At 40.7% G+C, this 22,729-nt stretch overlaps 3 protein-coding genes across 3 annotated transcripts; 2 read left to right on the forward strand and 1 right to left on the reverse strand.

The window, feature by feature from the left end:
* Nucleotides 1-141: 141 nt before the first annotated feature.
* Nucleotides 142-3,233, forward strand: LOC122987357. Its single transcript, XM_044359195.1, has 2 exons — nt 142-418; nt 943-3,233. Exons 1-2 carry the CDS (start codon nt 329-331, stop codon nt 1,480-1,482), a joined length of 630 nt encoding a protein of 209 aa, XP_044215130.1. The 5' UTR covers nt 142-328; the 3' UTR covers nt 1,483-3,233.
* A 282-nt stretch (nt 3,234-3,515) lies between these two features.
* Nucleotides 3,516-13,463, forward strand: si:ch211-257p13.3 (kinesin-like protein KIFC3). Its single transcript, XM_044359927.1, has 20 exons — nt 3,516-3,718; nt 3,911-4,030; nt 4,277-4,373; nt 4,539-4,696; nt 4,852-5,104; nt 7,872-8,044; nt 8,303-8,368; nt 8,613-8,750; nt 8,848-9,045; nt 9,253-9,426; nt 10,059-10,206; nt 10,332-10,462; nt 10,581-10,692; nt 10,770-10,951; nt 11,026-11,130; nt 11,260-11,390; nt 11,484-11,604; nt 11,703-11,832; nt 11,925-12,154; nt 12,277-13,463. The coding sequence occupies exons 2-20, from the start codon at nt 3,932-3,934 to the stop codon at nt 12,400-12,402; spliced, it is 2,772 nt and encodes a 923-aa protein (XP_044215862.1). The 5' UTR covers nt 3,516-3,718; nt 3,911-3,931; the 3' UTR covers nt 12,403-13,463.
* Nucleotides 13,464-13,517: 54 nt separating this feature from the next.
* ccdc12 (coiled-coil domain containing 12) lies at nt 13,518-22,687 on the reverse strand. Its single transcript, XM_044359928.1, has 7 exons — nt 22,551-22,687; nt 19,005-19,078; nt 15,295-15,374; nt 14,982-15,043; nt 14,865-14,899; nt 14,690-14,766; nt 13,518-13,922 (listed from the first exon to the last, which is right to left on the reverse strand). Exons 1-7 carry the CDS (start codon nt 22,632-22,634, stop codon nt 13,843-13,845), a joined length of 492 nt encoding a protein of 163 aa, XP_044215863.1. The 5' UTR covers nt 22,635-22,687; the 3' UTR covers nt 13,518-13,842.
* Between the last annotated feature and the right edge of the window lie 42 nt (nt 22,688-22,729).

Raw genomic sequence — 22,729 nt, forward strand, 5'->3', positions numbered from 1 at the left:
GACTTCAGTCGAATTCAGAGCTCCTGCCGATTCTCTTTTGGCAGTAGTACAGTAATATCACGAGCTCTCAGAAGTGATGATTATCCAGCTTGTACAGTAGCAAAGTTTACGAGTGATTTTGAAGGTATCCTTTGGAGCCTGCGCACGGTGCATATCCGGACGTGTCACATGTCAAAACAAACGCGCCGCTGTTCCCATGTAAAGTTAGCTCTGCAATCTGCTGATCATATTAAATACACACCGACACACACGATACAGTTGTAGTTTACTTTCATTGACATATTAATTAGAAGCCAAACAACTTTCTCTGTTGCCAATATTGTGTTTAATGGCGTCCCGTGCAACAGACTGGATCACATCATGTTCCAATGTTATTCTGTCTGCCACAGCACTGCACTCTTCTTCTAAACTCTTTAAGGTAGGTATCACTCATTCAGTATAGTGCCAATATAGATGTGTGATCTTGTAATTTACGAACTTTAACTTTTAGGGCTGAAACCATGAGTCATTTAAGCTAGTCGGTATACAGAAAGTTAATCAGACTATCAAACTATTTTGATGATAAGTTAATCTTTTAAGTAATTTTTCATGCAAAAATGCCAAACGTTCACTGGTTCCAACTTCTTAAATTTTGGGATTTACTCCCTTCTCATTTCTTAAATGATAGTACACCTGAACTGTTGGTTGAACAAAAGCAACTTGAAAATGTCTCTTTGGGCTCTGGGAAGTAGTTTTTGACATTGTTTTCTGACATTTATATAGTGAAAATGATAGTTGCAGCCTTAGTAACTTCTTATATTTATTTATAGTGTAAAATAAGTATAGGTGTTCAGAATACTTAATGGTTGGCATCTCTGTAACTTTAATTATAAGTTCATTAATCAGTGAATCCATGTTTGCTTGCTGTTTTATGACTGCTTCTACTTTTACCTCCCTCTGCAGGATCACAGGGCTCCTTCAGTAGGCCTCTTCTTCCTTGGACTCTCTGCAGGACTTTGCGTCTTCCATCCCTCCAGCTCATTCCTCTCCTCCCTCCAGAAGGAAGCAGAGTGGGCCGGCGAGGTTCTGGCTCCAGCATTGGTCTCCTTCCACTTCCTGTGGCTCAGCGAAGACCGCAACACGGCGCATATCCTCCTGTGTGGCTCCTGCCTGCTACTGGGACTGTGTGACTGGCTCTCAGCAGATGCACTCACAGTCTTGACTCGTTGTCTGGGCCTGTCGTCCCTGTCCTGCAGCCTGACTGTGTGTCTGTTTGCCGGTAACGTTTTAGGGGCCCTGGGCGGCGTGGCCCTCAGCCTACCGTTACTTGTAGCTCCGGGGGCTGGAACAAACACTTTCGCCCCTCTCATCTCTCCAGTTGCCACTGAGGGAATGTTCAAGTGGCTTTTGAAAGTGTTCATGTCTATAGGCTGTTGGGCCTCAACGCAGGCCCTTGACAAGTTTCTGTTGGACTTGACTGACAGATGTAACATAAGCATTTAGTAAACTAGTAGAGACCTGTATGATCTGCCAGGATCTGTGTTCATTCATGCACTGTGTCAAATGCTACTAAGTGGTCAGTTGGACAGATGCAGAATTTTTTGTGCCCAACTTACATTTCAGGACATTTGTGAGGAAGATTTAAGTTATATTTGTTTGTGATTCCTACTAGAGCTGAAATGATTTGTCAGTTAAAAATTGATCGACATCAATTTTTATTAAGTCAATTATCAAGAAAAAATTCCAAACATTAGCAGGTTCTAACATCTAAATTGTAAAGATTTGCAGCTTTTCTCTTCTGGTTATACAAATTAAATATCTTTGGGACTTAGACTGTCATTTGGAAAAAAAACAAGTAATTGAAGGAAAGAGAATTGTGACAGGAATTTTTCACAATTTTCTGATGTTTTAGTGACTAAACAAATAATCAAAAAAGCGATCGATAATTAAAATAATCATTGGTTGCTGCACTAGTTTCTACATTGGAGGTGATATATACTACACGATAACATGGTTAAGGCCAGAATACAAACTTATTAATAAACAGTGAACTAAGGCTGGGCAGTATGTAAAAAATGAATATCATGATAACCAGAATATCTTTTCATGATATTATTACATATCACAAAATCAAGTCAATTTGTCAGCATGTTAATGAAAAGTCAAACTGGAGCTGCCGTTTACAATCCTTCATTAAGGCAATTAAATTGTGTATTGTGCTATTACAAAGTCCCACATGTGAATATACTGTATGGTAGCTGCTAAACCAAGACCTTGGGTGAACATCATATAAGCTTCATTTGAATGATAGCACTAGATTTAAAAAAAGACACCAAGATACCAACAAACCAGTCATTTGCATGAAAGTACATGACCACAATTTACATCTGATATCCCACGGTGATATTCTGCGTCACTGTGGTGCAACAATGATCTTTTTAGTCATACTGGAAGTACATGGGTGACATTTATTAAGCTATTGAATGTGGCATTTTAACTTTCTATGTGAGCATTTCCAGGCCGTACACACTTATAGGCCATTTGTATCCTCCACACATCTCTCTGCTGACACTTTTAGTGTTCTGTCCTCCAAAATCATCCAGCTGTCTCAGAGTCTGGGTCTTGTTCATCATGCCGCCTCTGCAGTATCACTGTTAAAATGTCTGCAGTGGTTTAAGCTCTTGGCCTTGATTTTACATCATCATGACCATTTGATACTTATCAATGCTTTTTTTATAACCTTGGTTTTTAGTGGCTTTACTGTTGACTGAAATAACCTTTTTTTGTACTCTCACCATCACTTAAACCAGATCTTTATCATTTAGTTTGTCCATCGGATTGTCCTTGTAATGTATTGATATTCCTCACAGAGAATTGCACTGGACACTGCAGACTCTCTCAGGATTTCAGAGTTGTGAGCAGCTGCCTCAGCACTTTTGCTGCTGTCTGCGCGCAAGGATCTGTGGCTTTATGCCTGTCTGTGGGATAGTGCCTTTGTTAAACCTCAGGTGACCAGGGATTCAATAATTCTGTGAGCTTAGAGTGCAAAAAAAGGATCACGCTAATTGTGCCGATTGTGTTTTCTGTCATGATTCATCATACAGTTAATGTCTTTGTTTTTAACGTTTTTAAAAATATCACATTTCGATGTTGTACTTTTATTTATTCCTTTTTTTGTTGATGTAAAATAAAACTGATAAGGCTCTCTAAAGGAAGAGAAAGTCAACATAACTTGAATAAATTGTTTAACAGAATAATCACTCATGCAACTTTTCATTACATTCTAAAGATCTCTTGGCTTCTGTTCAACTGTCCTACTGTTGCACTTATAGTACCTGCAAACACTGAGATGTTTGCAAGTACATATATTAGCACCTAAGAACTGGCACATATCATCTAGCTCTGGCTCAGGCTGCTGGTATTAGCATCCAAATCTCCATTCTGCATCTGTCACCCCACCACTGCAGCGGATCGGGAAACTGCACTGAGCATGCTCGCTGCAGTTGCAGCCTGTAGATGGAGCAGAGTGGAGAGGAGGAGGAGGAGAGAGGGGAGGAGAGAGAACGGCAGAGAGGGATTCACACAGGAGCTTCAAGGTTTAGGGATGCTGTTGTGGCTCTTAGAAAAAGAGCTGCATGGGAAGATTTATCAGTGACAAAACAAATGGAGTGTGGGAGGGGAACACAAATGACTGGAATGTCAGATTGTCATCGCCTGAGAAGAGAAGATATGTGATAAGGTAAAAAAAAAAAAAAAGATCATTATGCATGATTGTATGGAGTGATGGTTAAAAAGGAAAGGAATGTTGAACCTCTGCAGATGTGTATCGAGGCCAGTTTTATCATCATGTATCATTTGAGTATCATTAAGTCTCAGGTGTCATAGTAATGTGAGGATCTATGTGATTTTTGAGTGCAACTGTCATTTACAGGGACTCTTGGACAGCGTGGAGATGTATGCCTTCTACTCCCTTTTAGTCTACATCTTCTACACTGTCTTTAAGAAGGAGGAGGATGAAGCCTTGGAAGGGGCGTGTGGAGCTTCCTCAGACGTATGTCTAGCCACATCATGTCCAGCCTCAGGGGATCCTCTGTCAGAAAAACATTTTTTTACAGGGGAACATGCATGCGTCATATACTGTCTGACAGTTAAAAAAAACAAAAAAAACTTATAAAGGATATCCAAATGGAGAGAGTCATTGTATGCAGCTGTGTGCATGTCTATGTATGCAATGTGTAAATATTTAGTGTGAGTGTGTGTGTTACCGTCTGACCCTCATGTATGTGGTTGTGCTCAGGAGCCAGGAGCTGTTTCCATGGAAACAGGGAGCAGGAGGAAAGATGGCCACAGCTTCAAAATGGGAAAAAAGGCTTATGCTCGCTTTAGTGAATCAAGTGAGTGCTCGGATAACATTGCAGAATATTTATAGTCCAACATAAGGGCTGTTGTATGATATAGAAAAATGATACAATGGATAAAATGTGGATTTTTTCCCCACTAATTGATATATAATTCATGCATTCCTTTACTCTTTGTTTATGTCATTTGTTGTCATCCAGGCAGTAGCAGTGACAATGATGAAATGTCTATGAGTGATGAAGACAAGGAAGATGGCCCTGACATCCCAGCATGCACTCCTCTGGCTGCTTTTTTGTCCTTCAAGCAAGAGGCTGAGAAGAGGAGAGCCTCCCAAGTTCAGCTGGAAACAACTGGAAAGGTATCAAAACTGTGTCATCACCCTGACTGAGCTGTTCACACACTGCGGGAACAGCGACATAAATCAGAAGCTCCCCAAATAGGAGCTCCTGCAGTGTGACTAAACTTTGTGTGTGTGTGTGTGTGTGTGTGTGTGTGTGCTTCTGTGCCGCACAGTTGACAGAGTCTCCCTTGGTGGCGGTGATGTCCCACTTGCTGAGTTTTTTGGAGCAATACTCACACTTCCAGCAGCTGCAGCAGCAAGCCGACCAGTACCGTGTCCAGCTGAAGAGGCACCGTGTCCAGCACCGCCGCCAGATGAAGGCCCTGCGAGCCTCCTACCGCCAGCGCCTCAGGGACAAGAATAGCATCATCAGCAACCTGGAGGAGGCCATCACACAACAACAGACCCCCAGCCCACTGAGCGAGGGTGAGGGAGAAAGAGAAGGTTATTAGAGGGGGAGGAGAAAGGGAAGAAGTAATGGGGGAGGGGGAAATTATGGAGCAAGATGGATGGGTGTGATTTCCATATGGTGGGTTTGAGAATGATGAAAAACAAAGAGAAATAGAGGTCATAGGCTGGTTTAATGAAAGCTCACAGAAATGAGGAGCAGAAAATTGTACAAGGAGTAAAGGTAGATTTATTATATGAGACTTCAGACTGGATGAGATCATTTGATGGATAGAGGAACATGGATTAAGAGGACAATGAATAAAGGAAGCCACTTGAACATGCTTGTCATAATAGGTGTATATCCACAGGGTTATGTAATAGATATGGGAAAGTTTTTTGTTTTCCTTTAAGGTTTGGGAAATCCTTTTGCTTATTTCATGGGAGCAATCAGTTTTGAAGACAGTTTATTACGTGGTTCACTTCCTGTGAAGTGGTTTTTCCATTGTGGGGTTTTTTTCTATGTGGGGGCCTTTTTTTATAGAAGAATAAAGTCATGAGCTGTGGAGCAGACTGATTAGATTTATGAGGGTTTTGGTGTAAGTCAAGCTGGCATTAGTGGTGTCACAGAGGCCGGACTAACACTGTGCAGCTGCCGCTGACCTCAAAGCTTTAGGCAAGATGTTGGTGTCTGCTGTGTCCCAGATTTGACCAGATGGTTCTCTGACCTGAGGGCTCTATTCTGTCTCTGTGCATATTCACAGTATGTTGACAAGTGTATGACTCTGTGAAGCTGTAGACAGATCAGATTCCTGTCCTTAGGCTGACTGATGCTGCCTCAGAGATATACACCAATATGTATGATGACCAGACCAAGCCAGGCTGTATACATCTCACGGTGTAGGTGTGTTTGAGTGGAGGACCTCATGCATACTAACACTCATAAGTCGCAGGACACAGATACAAGATTATGTGTCAAGAGTCTTTGGTACTTGGATAGTGACTCTGTAGCTTGCTGTTATGAATAAAACATGGCTGAGAGTGCTGTTTTATTCCTCGCAAATGCACTTACAAGGTCTGGCACATGGTAGGCGCCACGTGTACTCGTGTTGGACTAAAAATAGCCCGGGGTCCATGTCCCAGTGTTGTGAGGCCATTAGGTTTGTTCGTTTACTGTAATGCAACGTGCTGGTCTTAAAGGATAGGGTCACAATTTTGCAAGTCTTCCCTAAAACAATAGTCAGGTGCCCAAATGACACATGTTTTTGCTGTAGTCATTCCTCCTGTTCATACTGGCCATTAAAAGATCCCTTCTTAATGCACTTTCAGTGTAAGTGATGGGGGGGATACATTCCACAGCCCTCCTTCTGCACAAAGATGTATTTAAAAGTTTATTTTAAGCTAATATGAGGCTTCAGCTGTCCAAATTAGTCAAATCAAGCCAATATCTCTCAAAGTTACTGTCTTTTTAGTGCCAAATTCCCTCTTTTTGGTACAGTCCTTCCACTGCAGCTGAATGGGAAAACACTATCTATTAAGACACAAAGAGGGACTTTTTTTTGCTAAAAAACCTGTAACTGTGAAAAATATCCACTTTAATTGACTAATTCAGACTGCAGATGCCTCATATTAATTCCAGATAACCTTTTAAATACATATTTGCACCAAACAAGGATTGTGGATTTTGTCCCTCATCACTTAAGAGCATTTGGAAGGGATCCTCTAATGGTCAGTATGAACAGAAGGAATGATTACAGCAAGCAAAACAATGTTCATTTTGGCACCTGAGTGTTGTTTTAAGACAGACTTGAAAAAATGAGAACCTGTCCTTTAAGTGTAGAAGTGTTGCTTTGCCTCTTCAAAATTGTCACAGCTACCAGTTGACCGTGTTGTGATCTTCTGTTCTGTATTTGATCTGTTTGAATGAAAGGCTGGTGCTCCTTTCAGTAGTCATTTATCAAGAAAGTAACAAGAAATCCCAAGCTTACTTTTATCTTTATCGTTGTGTTTTTCAGATAAAGAAAATAAGCTTTATTGCACCATTTCATGTTGCTGTTTTTTTTTTTTAAATTCAAAAGCCTTTCTCAATGCCTTTGACTTTTCACATTTCTTGCATGCACATTTCTATCCGCACCCCTGATACACAGCTGCAGCCTCTCCTCCATGTGCATGCTCTTCCTGGCACGACCACAACACCGCCACTTCCTGCACCACTGTGACACAGCAAACCTGATACAGTGTGTTGATAAAATTAGCAGCCCTGCGATGAAAATGAGAGGTGACAGAGCCTGATAAATCATTAAGAAAGAAGAAAGTGATTAAAATGCTGTGGGGCATGCTGCTCACGTTCCTGTTTGAACTATAAGGGAGTTTTAACAGGTTGTTGCATCTTATAGATGTGAATCATGGTTCTGCACTGGAGCCAGGCTGCACGTGAGAAGCTGGAGTGATGCCATATAGGTCTGTAACGTTGCCCTGGAGACTTGAGAGTGGAAACACGGCAATGATGATGTTAACTTCACGGCAATGCATGGTGACTACGTGGTGCGTGAAAGAGCTTTAAGTGCATACTTAATGTTCATTAATATTACACACACACATGCAAGCGGTTAAGCACACTGTGGAAATTGGTCTTAACTGAAAGCCTACATATAAAAAACAGGTCAAAGGAAGTTGAAAGGATATTAGCTGGCACTATTTCTGGGTGGCCTAATATGAATATGGGTCCAAAGATGACAGAATATGACTACAGTTATATTGCAACTGATGATGAAGAGGCTGATGATTGTTATTTTATGTCCACCAGGTGAGTGTAGCAGTGATGCAGGTACACACGCCGGGGTCCACAGGCTGGTGGAGTCTCTGAATGGCCTGCAGGGTGAGAGGAGTAAGCTGAGAGGAGAACTCCGTCTGCTGCACTCACAGCTGGAGCAGAAGGAAAAAGACAGACACTCTCGTATAGTGGCTTTCCAACAGCAGGTGGGCAGCTGCATATTCAATTTAATTCCAAAAATGTTCTTCCAGAAATCCATAAAATAATAATAATAATAAAAACAGAGATGATTGTGTCAGAATGTATTATTACATGTATAATTTTCATGCCCAGATGTATTTGGAAAGAGCAGGTGTCATAATTTTCACAATTACATGTATTCTTCTAAATGTTAAACAGAATCACAGTATATCACTTAAACATGTCTACTATCACATTTTAAACAGTTCTAATTTCTCGCACAGATTGATGAGCTCAAGGGTTGCATCGAGGAGCGCGAGGAGGAGCTGTCAAGACTGAGAACTGCCACCGTAAGCGCTGTGAACTATTGATTTAATCATTTATCAAGTGTTTGTCACTTTTTCAAATTATCAGCAAAGAAGCCACAGTGTACTCATGCGCCCACTGAATGAAATGCCATGCTGTAAATTAAACTTTAGGAAGCAACACTTCATGTTCTGTCTATGAGGATATATTTGTAGGGATTTTTGGCAAAGTGTTTTGGTTTTGATGCATCTCTCATTCTGGAGCTCATCTCATGCTGTATGTCCTCAGGGGGCCACAGACTCTGAGAAACGGGTGCTGTGTCTGTCAGCGGAGAACGAGAGTCTGAAACAGAGCCTAACTGTTACTCAAGGCCTCCTGCAGCAACTGACAACCATCCCCTCCCAGTCTAGCACCATGCTCATCAAGGTGAGGCGCACAGGCACTGCTGAAAGCTACCAAGGCCCCCCCTTTGTGACTGCAAAAGACACATTTTTAATGTATATTGTTTTATATGCTCTGTTAGGAGAACGAGAACCTCCGGAGCAGGGTGCAGCAGCTGGAGATGTCCCTACAACAGCGTGCTGAGCAGCTGTCACACCTGGAGAGACAGAGCGAACATAGCGAATGGAGGAGAGGAGAGGAGCTGAGGAAGCGAGAGGACAGAGTGAGGGAGCTTCAGCTGGAGTTGGACAGAGAGAGAGGCAAGGAGCCGGCGGTGAAGGTAATTCTAATATTAAAATGAAATTGGTTTGAATGGCAAAGAGTGACATTTGAGATGTCAGTAAAATTTTAAAATCAGCTTTTTGATGCATTTGAGATCAAGATATGTCAACTGGAAATGCACTGAAGGTTATTAGGAAGAAGGAAATTGACGCACATTACCACCTTCATTTTTGTGTTTACCAATCAGATGTCTCTTCTCTCTCAGTATGTCACCCAGACTGTGGAGGTGGAATCACCTGCCACATTAAAGCAGCTGAGTAAAGCCAGACAGAGGAACGAGCATCTATCCGAAAAGCTGTCCAATCAGAATGAGCGGTGCAAACAGCTGGAGGAACACATCAGGAAATCAGATGAATACAGCTGTAATCTGCAGCACAAGGTAATAAGGGAAGCCGCCAGAATTGATGCTAAACAAGTCTGGTGTGAATTATTACTTGTCATATCTGCTCAGAAGTACATGTATACAGACACAGTGCACACCTACAAAAGCAGATTGAAAGTGAAAACAAACAGTTCATACTGGAGTAATATATTAGTGGACCTTTGTTTTAGATGTAAATAACTGTCTGTGCTACCAGCTAAGTAACATATTCCAGGCAGCAATAAGGTGAAGCATCATTTGTCATTCTGGCAATACTTCTCCATAATAATGCTAAATATGACTCACTGCACAAATTATTAGCTGGATGCTGGCCACTGAGATGCAAGAGGACTGGCAACAAACGCCAGTTACCAGATGGTCCTCCTGATGCCATCAATTCTGATTAAAAAAATGAAAGAGGCAGAATTGAAAGAATCCAGAGGGGTAAATAAACCACACCCTGTTGAGAGAACAGATGATCAAAGCAGAGAAAAATCAAAGGCACAAGGAGGAAGTTTCCACTTTGCTCCTGCAAATTCACAACCTGGATCGATTTCATTGACAGATGAGCTCATTACGGAGCTGATCCTGCACAGATTGGACCAGTCAAACTGACAGATTGACAAACTGCTGTGCTGAAACTTTCACAGATTGCAGCGTACGAGCAAGAAATCAGTAAACTGAGAGAGGAACTGTTGAAGGAGATTGGTCATTTGGAGGAGAGGAAGGAGGAGGCTGTGAAGGCTGCTGCCTCCTGCTCAGCAGAACACTTTCAGAACCTGCAGGACCAATTCTTCAGTGAGTTACACCGAATAATAAAAGGATTATGGTTTCTTAACACAAGAAAACGGAACACTTTAAATACATTTATTGAGTCAAAACTTTATTCGAACATGATACTACATAAGTTTTTCTTTCTGCAGGTTTACAAAAGCGTCTGACAGCGCTCCCCCCAACCCTGCGCTGTATGAAAACAGACTATGCCAGCCTGAGGAGCCAGGTTCGAAACTTCTCCGATTTTTATGGGGCAGCTATAAATGAAGCAAAAAAACAGGTAATCAGCATGACATCACTTCATGTCTTGCTTCCCTATATTTATAAGAAAGACAATTCTGACCACACTGACAAACCCAGTGTTTCCCACAGCTTTCACTGCTTCCTTTTTTTGGCAGATTTCAGCAGCTATCAGTGAGATGTCTGAAGCCAACAAAGATCTTCTAGAGAAATACAGGAAAGAGGTTGCACTGCGCAGGAAGTACCATGAGCAGCTGGTGGAGCTTAAAGGTATGCAGAGAGAGAAGAGATCAAGTTCAGTGCAGAAAATAAAATTCTATGTCGTTAACCGGGACCTCTGCTTTCAGGCAACATCCGCGTGCTGTGTCGTGTGAAGCCTGTGCTGAAGGAGGACCAGCGCGAGGAGGGCCAGTCCGTGGTGGTGACGACAGACCCCAACAACGAGTCCTCTCTCACTGTGCTGAACAAAGGAAAGAGTCGCATCTTTGAACTGGACAAGGTCTTCCATCCACAGGCCACACAGGAAGAGGTAGTAAGACTGATCAATGTATAAAGGAAATAGAATCGTAACAAGAACTCTAAACCCACATTTGCTGTTCTCAGGTCTTTCAGGAGATTGAGCCTCTTGTGACCTCCTGCATCGACGGCTACCATGTCTGCATATTTGCCTATGGACAGACTGGCTCTGGAAAAACTTACACCATGGAGGTATACTCACTACAGTAGTTAAACAGTCATAAAGTGATGGAAGAAATGAGTTATTCTAGCACTGTACATATCCGTACAGGTATTTGGCCCATAATGTAGACTGCAGGCTAAGTATCTTTTGATTTATAGGGCAGTGTGGAGAACCCAGGCATCAACCAGCGAGCATTGAAACATCTCTTCAGTGAGATTGAGGAGAGGAAGGACATGTGGTCTTACACTGTTACTGTCAGCTCTGTGGAGATCTACAACGAAGTGCTAAGGTAGGCTGCGCCTTTTTTTGAATAACCTTTTTATCCTGCATGTTCCAAGTTAGTGCTACTAGACAGTGTTTTGGGGTTTTTTTTGTCTCTCAGAGACCTTCTGAGTAAGGACGGTGAGAAACTGGACATTAAAATCAACCCAGACGGAACAGGACAGCTGCATGTGCCGGGCCTCAGGGTCGTTGAGGTTAAGAGCTTTCAGCACATCAAGAAGGTGACAAACGTTGGACCAAAGTGTTTGAAAACGATTTGTATGGTTCAATGTAAGAATAAATCATTACATTAATGTGACATATTTTTGTTTTTGTAAAGCTTTTAGCCACAGCCCGTCGGAACAGGATCACCTTCGGCACTCAGATGAACCAGCACAGCTCCCGCTCCCATGCTCTGCTCTGTATCACTGTCGAGGGCACTGACCTTGCCACCGGGTCCAAAACCACCGGTCAGTCCACACATGCATCAGAGAAAGTGTCGGAAGGTCTGAGGTTAGTATCGTCATCATTTCACCATTACAACTTGCTTTTCTTTCGTCAGGCAAGTTGAACCTGGTCGACCTGGCGGGCTCAGAGAGGGTATGGAAGTCTGGTGCAGAGGGAGAGAGACTGAAGGAGGCCCAGAATATCAACCGCTCCCTGCTGGCACTGGGAGATGTCATTCAGGCACTGAGGGCGCGGCAGACTCACATCCCTTTCAGGAACTCCCGCCTTACATACTTATTACAAGACTCCCTGGGCAAAGGCAGCAAGACAGCCATGGTGGTGCAGGTAAGATTACTGATCCAAATTTATTGATTTATAACCTCAGAAGTCAGACATATTTGCAGTAAGTTACATCTGTAAATCTCCATTGTTCCTTGTTATGACCCTGATTTTGTTTTTTACTATAGGTCTCTGCTCTGGAGAGTAACGTGGGAGAGACATTGTGCTCACTGAAGTTTGCTCAGAGGGTGTGCAAGGTGGAGCTAGGTCCTGCAGCCAGGAAGATAGAATCTGGTGGAGGGCAGTGCGACTGACAGCCTTGAATCAGCCACTTCCTGTACCCAGTGATCACCAGGAAGCCATAAATGCACCAAGTCAGATTATAACCCATCCTACCAACTAATCACAAGTACCAACAGGTCAACAGCAATCCTGCTCAAGGGCTAAATCTGTGGAGGTCTGTGTTTGGTTTTGAGACTATTGGCCTCCTCCTTGCCATTTTCTGCTTCTGACAAGTGATAACTCTTTATCATTAGCTAATTTGCATGCAGGAGTATTTATTCTTCCACACTGAGTGCCAAAACAACCTCTGCCTCCCCCCACAGTGTAAGATTTGATGCTTCCTTTAACCTCAAATATCTGTTTCTATTAATTAAATACCAAAATCCAGGAGTTATCAAACCTCAAGGCTTTTCTCACTGATCACCAGTGTTTAAATAAAACAGCATCAAAGGGGTTCAGTACAATTTCCACAATATCAACACTTCAGTTTGGGCTTTTGCAGTAGTAGTCATCTTGCTATAAATGTCTGTAGTTTGTGAGCTTCATCTCCAATATTGTATATTTTTGAGGGTTGTAGTGTGTAGGAGGATCTGTTTGTAGCTTAAGTATGGGCTATTAACCATTTCAATGACACCTTTAAAGTCACATATTTGTGTAGTTCAAGTGAAAATCAGAAGAACGGTGACTGAATGCTTGAGAATATGAAAGCTGTTGAAGCGAGCAGGTGGCCTTGTGTTAGTGATATGAACTGTGCAATATCCTCCTCACCGAGGAGGCAGTTGGGCCTATGTGGACAGAAGATGCACTTTATTGTGAAAGAATAGGATTGTTTCATTTCAGAACAGGTATTTAGGTGCTTGCAATAGATATCACTCATGAATGTCATACCAAAAACAGCTTATTGTTACCTGTTCATCATTGTTCCTCTATTTATCACCCATTGAATCAAAAAAAAATTGTTTTGATTCAATAGTAGCAAGACATTAATGTTGCAGTAACTACCATGAGTGCTTAGAGGTCACTTAATGATGATTAGAGAGTGAGTTTTCAGATAATTTTCTGAATAAATATGATGTATTTAAAAAGTGTTTTTTCTCTTATTGGATGCTCAGCGACCAAACTACCCATTAAAAAAAGACAATCAAAAGGCATTTGAAAAAAACCCCATTATTTTACTTGAAATATAAAAAAATACAGCGACAAAATATCAAGGTTACATTGGCTGTTTACAATGCACCACCAACCACATATACAGATTATATCATTACATATTCCTATGTAATGATACAATGACACAAGGTAGGACTCACAAAGGGAATCTAAAGACCTGACAGAAAACCACTTCCTGTCGCGATCAAAGCTGCCATCTCTCCGAGCACAACAGATGTGACAGCACACTCCCAGTAATTCATCCTTGTGGTGTTCCACTCTTACACTGTAGTCTCCTTTTTTTTCCTCCCATCTGTCAGATCTCAGTCCGAGTCTCCCTCCTCTGCTCCTACTGCTCCCACTGCTCCAGCCAGCTCCTCCTCGCTGCCTCGGAGACGATCACCTGGACACACACAATCAATCACTGTCAATCTGATTTATTCCTTCACTTCACTGCATCCATCAATCAATATTTATGTTTCTACGCGTGAAGATATTGCACATACTCTTGCTGATTCAGGTTGAGCTGATAACATGCACCATTGACAACCTGTGATTAATTGTCCCTGTTGCTATGAGTAACAGAAATCTGTGATGCCCTGCCCAAAGATCATACAGTATGCTGGCAGGCTGCAGAGTTACTTCTAATGCAAGGAAATAAAAAATATGTCATTTATAGTGATAATAAATACAGCTACCATGTTCTATTTACCACAAAATGTAGCTGGAATATTGTCCGAGTTAAAGGAATGATTGTTTGTGTATGTTTACATGCAACTATGAACTCTTTGATGGGAGTCAGGAGGCCAGACATATTAACTGGTTTATTATAACTATACATGTTAATACAGAACATGGCTACCTGAACTTCTTAATGCTTGTTAAATGAGCCAGTGATTAATCACAGTTTCACATTGAAAACAAGGGAAAACCTCATCTTGTGGTTAAACCAGTTTTGCATTCTCCTAAAACCTTGTGCCTATTTTTAGAATGTGGATCACACATCAGTTGAGGGATCGCACCGTTTATGTTATCTGATGGTTTCAAGCTTCTGTGGAGTCTGGAAACCACAAAGCAATTAACCTAATATTCTCGCCTAGCTCAGACACGCTTGTCTCTGCAGCATCAAGAAAATTCAGCGATAGGACGTAAGAATGGGAAAGTACTAACGGATGAGTTCGGCGATGGCTCTCTGCGTTCTCCTCTCCAACTTCTCCAGTTTCTTTGCAACATCGCGCTTCAGATCCCTAGATTAAGAATTAGAATGTCAGTAACAAATTATTTTAATTATATCTAGATTTTATGCACAGTACAGGCTGGAAATTAATTTTCAGAATGGTCTTACCAGTCTGGTTTTCTTGGGGCAAGGTTAGCCAAATCCTGAGGAGAGAAAACAGCTGAATATGGCAACAACTTACACTTCAGCAGAGGAAATGACATTTAGACAGAGGGGAGTACTCACCACTTCTTCAATAATGGGCTCTGGATTAGCTGCCTCTAACTGGTCTTTTACTTTATCCTCCACTGCAAACAAAGAACATTTGTCATCAGTCATAAACGATATAAGATCATAGCAGGAGGAGCAAATTTCAAGGACTGCTGTCCTGGTGCTCTAACCATGTGCTCTGATCTTCCTGCAGGCGACATAAATAAAGTATGATATTAAAATTTCATCTTATAAATGAATAAACCCAAGAAATACAAACTGTGAAGCCAAAATCATCTGAGTAAGTTTTTCTCCAAAGCGTGTTCATGATAGATAGTAGAGTTCTCACCTGATGCAGGTTTGGCCTTGGGGACTTGCCTCTGCTTCAGATCTTCATCCTCTGGAGTATAGTTCCTCAGTTTCAGCTCTCTGAGGAAAGAGAGACAGAAAAATGTGAGTACTTTGAGTGGTAAGAGTGATAAGAGAGTAAAAAGATGGTAAATGATACGTAATCAGTCCTCACTCTTTATTCAACGCACTTATTGATCTCCAGCAGGTGGCAGTGTAGGCAAATACATTCCACCGCAGGCTAAAAGGACTAAAGAGACCATCTGCAATCCCTACACAGCTGCACATCTAATGTCTAGAGGAGGTTGGGAATAATGTCCCTCTTTATTCCTATGGACACGTCTGATTAACATGTTCCACCTGCTCTTGGGCAAAGACTTTAGTAGAGCAGCAAACAGCTGAGGAATGCTTTCCTTGATGTTAAATTATTCAGTCTTTCGTCACGTCTCCGAACAGGGGGAATTCTTGGCAAGCTTAGCTGACATCTCTGCAGATTACACAGAGGGTCGAGAGGCAGAGGTGAACTATTGTCTGACCAAGCACAAAACCGAGAGAGTTATCAGCTGTTCTGAGCTTAACGTGGATTTGTGATGAAGCTAGAGTGGGTACGCTCTTGATACATTCATCACACCCCTGCTGCCAACAGACAGACCAATGCCTTGTATGGGTATGGGCAGGAATGCTGGTCATGTTCTGCCTTTGGCTGAGGGAAGTCCAGTCTTAGTTCACACATCTCTCTCTATGCCTCCCGAATCTCTCCCGAAGGGGCTGTGTCAGCAGAGGAATATGTTTTTTATCCATCTCACTATTAAATTCTTATTCCACTTATGTTGCCCTTGTAAATGTCTGAAATCTAATTTTGTTATGTCCTCTGGCCACACATGGTTATCTTGTAAGACAGCATTGAAAACTGTCTAAAGCAGTCACAATAAATCCAATAAAATGTGTTTTTAAAAGCCACTTTATTGAATTTATTGGAAGTGAAACAAAATCTTCCGGGTAATATAAATATGACACAGATTGAAACACTGTCACTATAATAAAACAAATGGAATTAAGAGAAAAAAAAAAAAAACAACATCCATGGTTGTCGATGCCCTGACAGCAAACTGTGAGTCACATTGAGATTCTTAGCTTTGAGTTTTCAGTACCCATCAGGCGCCTGTCCAAGACTGAACTCTGACTCATTTGGTGTCAACGGGTCTGAGATATTGCCGATGCTATTACTGCCCTGGGTAAAAATCATCAATTATTGGCCCTTAATAGAATCATGTGATTTTATAATAATACAAATGCTGTTGTCTAAAATGATTATAAAAGAAAAATATACAAATACTTATCAAAACCTCTCTTTCTCCCTGTCGGTTGGGACAAAGACATGTTAAGTTGGTGAAATGGTGATTAACATTTTCAAACAACTAATCGATTAATGGAACAGATTAATTGGTAATGAAAATAATCCTTAGTTGCAGCACTGTGTCCCTGGTACACATTCGACTGGGGATATGCTGCATGTCATTCCCAATCTCTCCCTCTACCCTCATTATCTGTCATCTATCTACTGTGTCTCTCTAATAAAGTCATTGAATTACTTTACAAAAATCAATTAGCTCTAAACTGAGTGGAGAGGAGGACCAGTCCTCAAAAAACAAAGCCCTGCTAGTGAAGTGCTATGTTGATTACACTCCACAATACTTTTGCTTTGGTTGAAATAAACAACATAGGCTATTTGTGGTATCAAATTTCTCAAGAGCTTTCCACTAGGGAGGAAAAATCTAACTATACGGTGGTACAACAGGTCATGGAATCACCTACTGTACTTCCAAACAGTTCTTCCTCCAAGAAGCATGAAATTATTCAGCTAGAGTCTTGATCTATGAGCTATGGTGTATATTGTGTGCAAGTATGAATTTTGGGTGTAAGGGTGGCACTACAGCAAAGGCCAGAGAATCATAAAAAATATCAAGTTTCATCCCGCGAGGACCATGAATATCCAGAGAAAATGTACTTTCAATCTGGACATTATCTTCTGTACAAATTTGATAATTTAGCCTCAGTATGAGCAAAATGGACAAAGGTTCTCTGGAGAGCAAGCTGAGGTGCTAATTTCAAAAATCTGGCAGCAAAGGGAAGGTCACCAAAAACATTAAGATAATATTACAACAAATTTAATAGATGTCAAGCCATTAGGTTTTTAGATATCTTGTCATGGTCCAACATGTTAGTTTAAGAGGAAATTTTGACCTGATGGGGGAACTAAACACTGGGGCCCACTAATATCCAAACCAAATTTCACGCCACATCGGCCATAATGTCAGGATATTTTGTTATAGAGCAAAGTGTTGTACAAACAAACAGATGCTGAGTGACACTGTTAAGTCCCACCAATAGCAGGACATACAAAAAAAGATAAACGGACTGTATGTGTACATTTTCTGACGTCCAAGGTTGACACCACTCCTTTTTTCTCTCAACCGTCTCTTAGCTTGATACGTCAAACCCTTTGGAGTATGTTTACACGTTTCCACTTAAAGCACACTGTGGCATCAAAGAGATCCAGTGACAAATTCAGAGTACTGACCCAAGTGTGGCCCTCTCAAAAATGTTTAGAGAGGTGAACTATGACTGGGGAGGATGAGCAGCAGAGTGTTCAAATGTTTACACTGATATTGAGCTACCTGCCCCGTTCAGCACAGTAAAAATAACTCTAGACCACAATCAGCCTTTCCATTTACACACCAGCCACAGAGATGATTAGTACTAACATGTAGGCCTCTATTTTAGAGGCTTTTGAACTTCCTTTAATTTCATTTATATATTTATATCTTTAAAAAAAAAAAACAAAAACAAACCACAGACACACAAAAAAAACAGCAGCCGTAACAACACTTAACAAGATGTGGCAGGAAAATCTGCATGGTGCATTTGGTCTTTTGTGGAATAGGTCTGGAGGAATGTGCGGTAGATAACACACAGGGACACAGTTGATCTATTTCGACATCTCATTTGTGGATCTTTCATTAATCTTAATATGACTCATTTTAGGACAAACATGGATTGTTTTGTTCTATCATGTCACAGTTTGGGAATCTGATCCCTCATGAAATTTTAATACCAATCACAAGATACATTACACACTCTGCTACAGATGTATGCAAAACACAAATTAAAAAAAAAACAAGAGTACATTCAAGAACGATCAACTCTCTTCACACACAAATGTCTAAATTAGCCCTTTAACTTTGCAGCTATTTTCATTCTCATGACAGAGAGCTGTCCTGTTGGACTGGAGGAAATACAGAGGCACTCCCTCAGTGCACAGTCATTAAATATAAACAATGGAAAAAGGTCCTGTAGGACAGGAAAGATGGCTGCTTCTTCCTACCGACTAACACACTAAGTCGTGTAAGCTGCAGGATATTTGAGCAGCTAATAGCACAAGGCTGTGATCGAGTCCAGTGTAAACACTGCATGACATGCACGGTGTTACAAGTAGATGGTGTTCAGATAGAGGGCAGATAAAAGCTCTGATGATGTACTTGCATATCAGTTTCAGTTCCGTTTGTGCAGCTGAAAAAGCCTCAGCTTAACGGGCGAGCAACGGTGAGCTATGATTGAACAGATCTTGATGTGTGTTTATGTAAATGTGTATTTAAAAAAAACAACAACAACAAACTGGCATATTTGTGTGTGGTGTGATGATAAACCAACCTGTGCCTCTCCTCCACAGTCTCCTCTAGTGAAGCTTTTTTCCTCTCTGGCTCCTCATCTCCATCCTCTTGCCTCTGTTAGAATATTATTACATCATCATTGAAATAACTTCAATTTACTGTACAGTATTCTCCGAGTAAAAACATCATTCTTCACAGTCAACAGACTGACCACAATGTTTATAGATTAAACATGGTACTCTGCTATAAAGAATCACTGAATCATTTAAGAAAAAGCTCACAATGATAGAAGACCAAAGGCTTAAAGATGACCCTTCGATAACTTTTTAAAAATGAGGACATGCATCAGCTCATTTGCATAGGTAAACAATGTAAAAAAACATTTGTTTACGGTGTTGTCCATTCATTTGGGAATCAAATAACAAATTTACATACTGAGCTTTATTACTTGTGCTATTTAGGGGTTGTAGTAGCTTCAAACCACCAGCCACTTCAGGCTTAGCTATAATAACAAAAGAGCTAACATGTTACCTGGACAACCACAGCATTTTAAACCTCAGGCCTACACTGAGCTATCCGCAGTGTAAACAACAGGGGGAAAAAATTATGAAGGCTTGCAGAAAAAAAAAATCATATTGACCACATGTGAAAAGATGTAACAAAGGATATCGAACCCCGCCCATCTTGCATTTTCCTGAAGAGGCTTCCTGTCCAGCTGCTAGAACAATTCAGGGGACTGACTCATTCTTGAAGTGCGGTACAAAAAGAAAATAACCCAAGGCTTCAAGAATGTTTGACAGTCGTTCATCAAACATTGCAAGCCAAGCTAGTACGGCTCTATTCAACAGCAGCTTAGTGTAACATATTCTGGTCTAACTGCCAAAACAGTGGCTTGCACATTGAACAGGGTTTCCTGTTGCAAGACAAATTTATATCCAGAACTGAATGATAGAATAACAGTATCATGTTTAAATGGTTCAACGCAGACAGCAGCTCTACTGCAACTCTGGTGCAACAACCTGCTCTCAGTCCAGTAGAATATACGGGTCAAGACCTAAGGTGTGTGTTGATTATAATTATCATGGTCTTCATATCAAAATTTGCTTAGCATACAATTTTATCTTGATAATTACTGATGAGATAACATTCTCAAAAACTAGTTACACGTACTTTACACGTAACTGTGCAGTGTGATAGCTGCAGAAGTGTTGTTATTGTGTTTTGTGTATTTTTTTTTCTTTTTGACAGCTCACAATAGAATTTTGTCTGCACGATTGATGAAACTGAAGTACGTCAATACTTTCTTCAAATCCTCTTATACAAAACCAAAGGGTTACATTTTCCTGTCTGTCTTTTGCTTTAAGTTATTCCACCTTTCTCCATGACAATTGTGTTTTTACCAGCAAGCCACAGTTTCAGTTTACAATTATGTGGACTTCCAAAAGTCTCACTCTCACTCTGAGTCACACTCATTGTTGGTTTCAGGGAAAATAACCTTATAACCTTTCATATTCTTTTAATCAAGATATACTGTACCACCATTCCTTCAGTGATTTCATAAGAATAAGTGGCTGTAATAAATGTACCACTGCGTTGATAATTTTCCTCTAATGTTTTATTCAAGGACTTGAACACAAATAGGTACAGTCAGACACTATAGTGAGGCCCTGATGTGACATTTTTCTCTTTTCCATAACTCTAATAAGATTGAAGTGCTTCATCCTCTCTGGTTGTTGTTTTCAGCTTCAGAAAATGTCTAAACAGTTACAAAGTTAAATATACTATGCTAGGGTTTAGGTCTGCAACTAATAAATATTTTCATTATTGATTAATCGTGTTGAATATTTTCATTTAATTGTTTGTTCTATAAAATGTACAAAAATGGTGAAAAATGTCACAGAAATTCCCAAAGCCCAAGGCGACATCGACAAAGTTTACTATCACAGAAGACTAAAACAGAAAATATCTTCATTTAAGAAGCTAGAATCAGAGAATTTGGACATTATTTAATATAAGTGACTCAAAACAAATCGCAAATCAAAATAGTTGGCAATTAACCTTCTGTCAATCGACTAATTGATTAAGCAACTATCGTTGCAGCTCTACTATTGTTACCCTCATGCAGAAAACTGCTTAAATCCCTATTTAATGCAATAAATATATGAAGTAAATTGCATTATATGATGTTAAATTATAGATACTTATATGCTCAATGATGATACGGGACGTGGAGACTCTATATATCTGGTCTATATCAGTGACTATGCTTTTATCACTGAATGTTGAAAGAAACAGTTTTCTAAATAGCAAATATTTTCCAGTACTGTGAGGACTGTGGGAGCCACATCACTGCTCTCCTCCCTGCAGACACTTTGTATCTTGTATCTCTGTCAGCAAGATACTGAGGCACTGCTGAATGTCAACTACATACTGTTCAACACAGGTTGAACAGCTGGCCCTCTGGTGCAAGAAACCTGGAGCTGAATGCGCTCAAAAATGTGGAGCTGACAGTGGACTTCAGGAGGAGCCCCAATAACACTACTCCCCCCATCCTCACCATCCTCAACAGCACTGTGTCGGCTGTGGAAATGTTCAGGTTTCTGGGTTCAACTCTTCACACTTTTGCACTATTTGTATCCTGTTTACAGTTTACAGAAACAGTTTCACCTGTATACAGACATTGTATATTGTTGTCCACTCCTTTCTATAGTGTATCTATGTGTCTATTTTTCACCCTTTTGCTTAGTGATATGTTTATGTTTAATTATCTTTGTTCGGCTTGTTGTCCTTGTGCATCTTTCTGAAGATTGTTGTGTGCACGTATATTGAGAGCCACTAAACCGGAGTCAAATTCCTTGTATGCATAAACATACCTGGCCAATAAAGCTGATTCTGATATGTAACACACACGAAAATACTACAACTACTAATACTGGATCATCTCTGGTATTAACGATGTGTAGGGCATCATAGGTTTCTTATCTGGTGACCTAAAGTACCATCAAGTGTCTTAGAGGTTGAGAGGTTTCATGAGGTTGGCTGTAACTTATGTTTGATTACAATTAACTCACAAAGGATTGATCTAACGTTACTAATCAGTCGTGCTAATTTACTGGAACTGTCATTTCGTAGCCGACCGCTGTAGGTGAAGCTGATCAAATTCAACCACACCATGGCATTTAAAAACAACGTTATAAACAGATTAAAACAAAGAGGAGGGTTGACGTTATGAATTAACCACGAATCCTCATTCTCAATCCTCAATCATTCAGCTTTATTGCGATGAAATAACATGCTAACACTGATGCTTACATGAAAGTAAATACTAGGCTATATAAACACTGTAACTGAGTTTAAATTGAATTAAACTACACCTCGATAACATTTGGAAATGTTTTACCTCCCCTTAAGCACAACAACAAAGCCAAGAAGCAAGTTTATGACTAGTTTGCTTCATGTAGGTGAAGGGCTAACGTTAGCTACAAGCTAGGTCTGCTAAACATGACCTTACTACAAAAATCCCGTATTCTTTCGTGGACTAACGTCTTTTGTTTGTTAGACATGTAATCTCTAGACAAATACTTACATGAAGTTGTTTATCTCTTAATGCTTTTAGCCGTTCTTTTCTCTTCAGGGCCTGCTCCTGTAGTGACCCAACATTTCGCTCCATGTTTATCTCTACACGCCGCTCGGTTGTCTCTGAAATCCATTAACAGTCCTGATTTAGGATGTACAATCGACCGTAAAGCTTATCGATCGTCGTGG

The sequence above is a fragment of the Thunnus albacares genome, chromosome 8 (assembly GCF_914725855.1).
Source record: "Thunnus albacares chromosome 8, fThuAlb1.1, whole genome shotgun sequence".
NCBI classification, from domain to species: Eukaryota; Metazoa; Chordata; class Actinopteri; order Scombriformes; family Scombridae; genus Thunnus; species Thunnus albacares.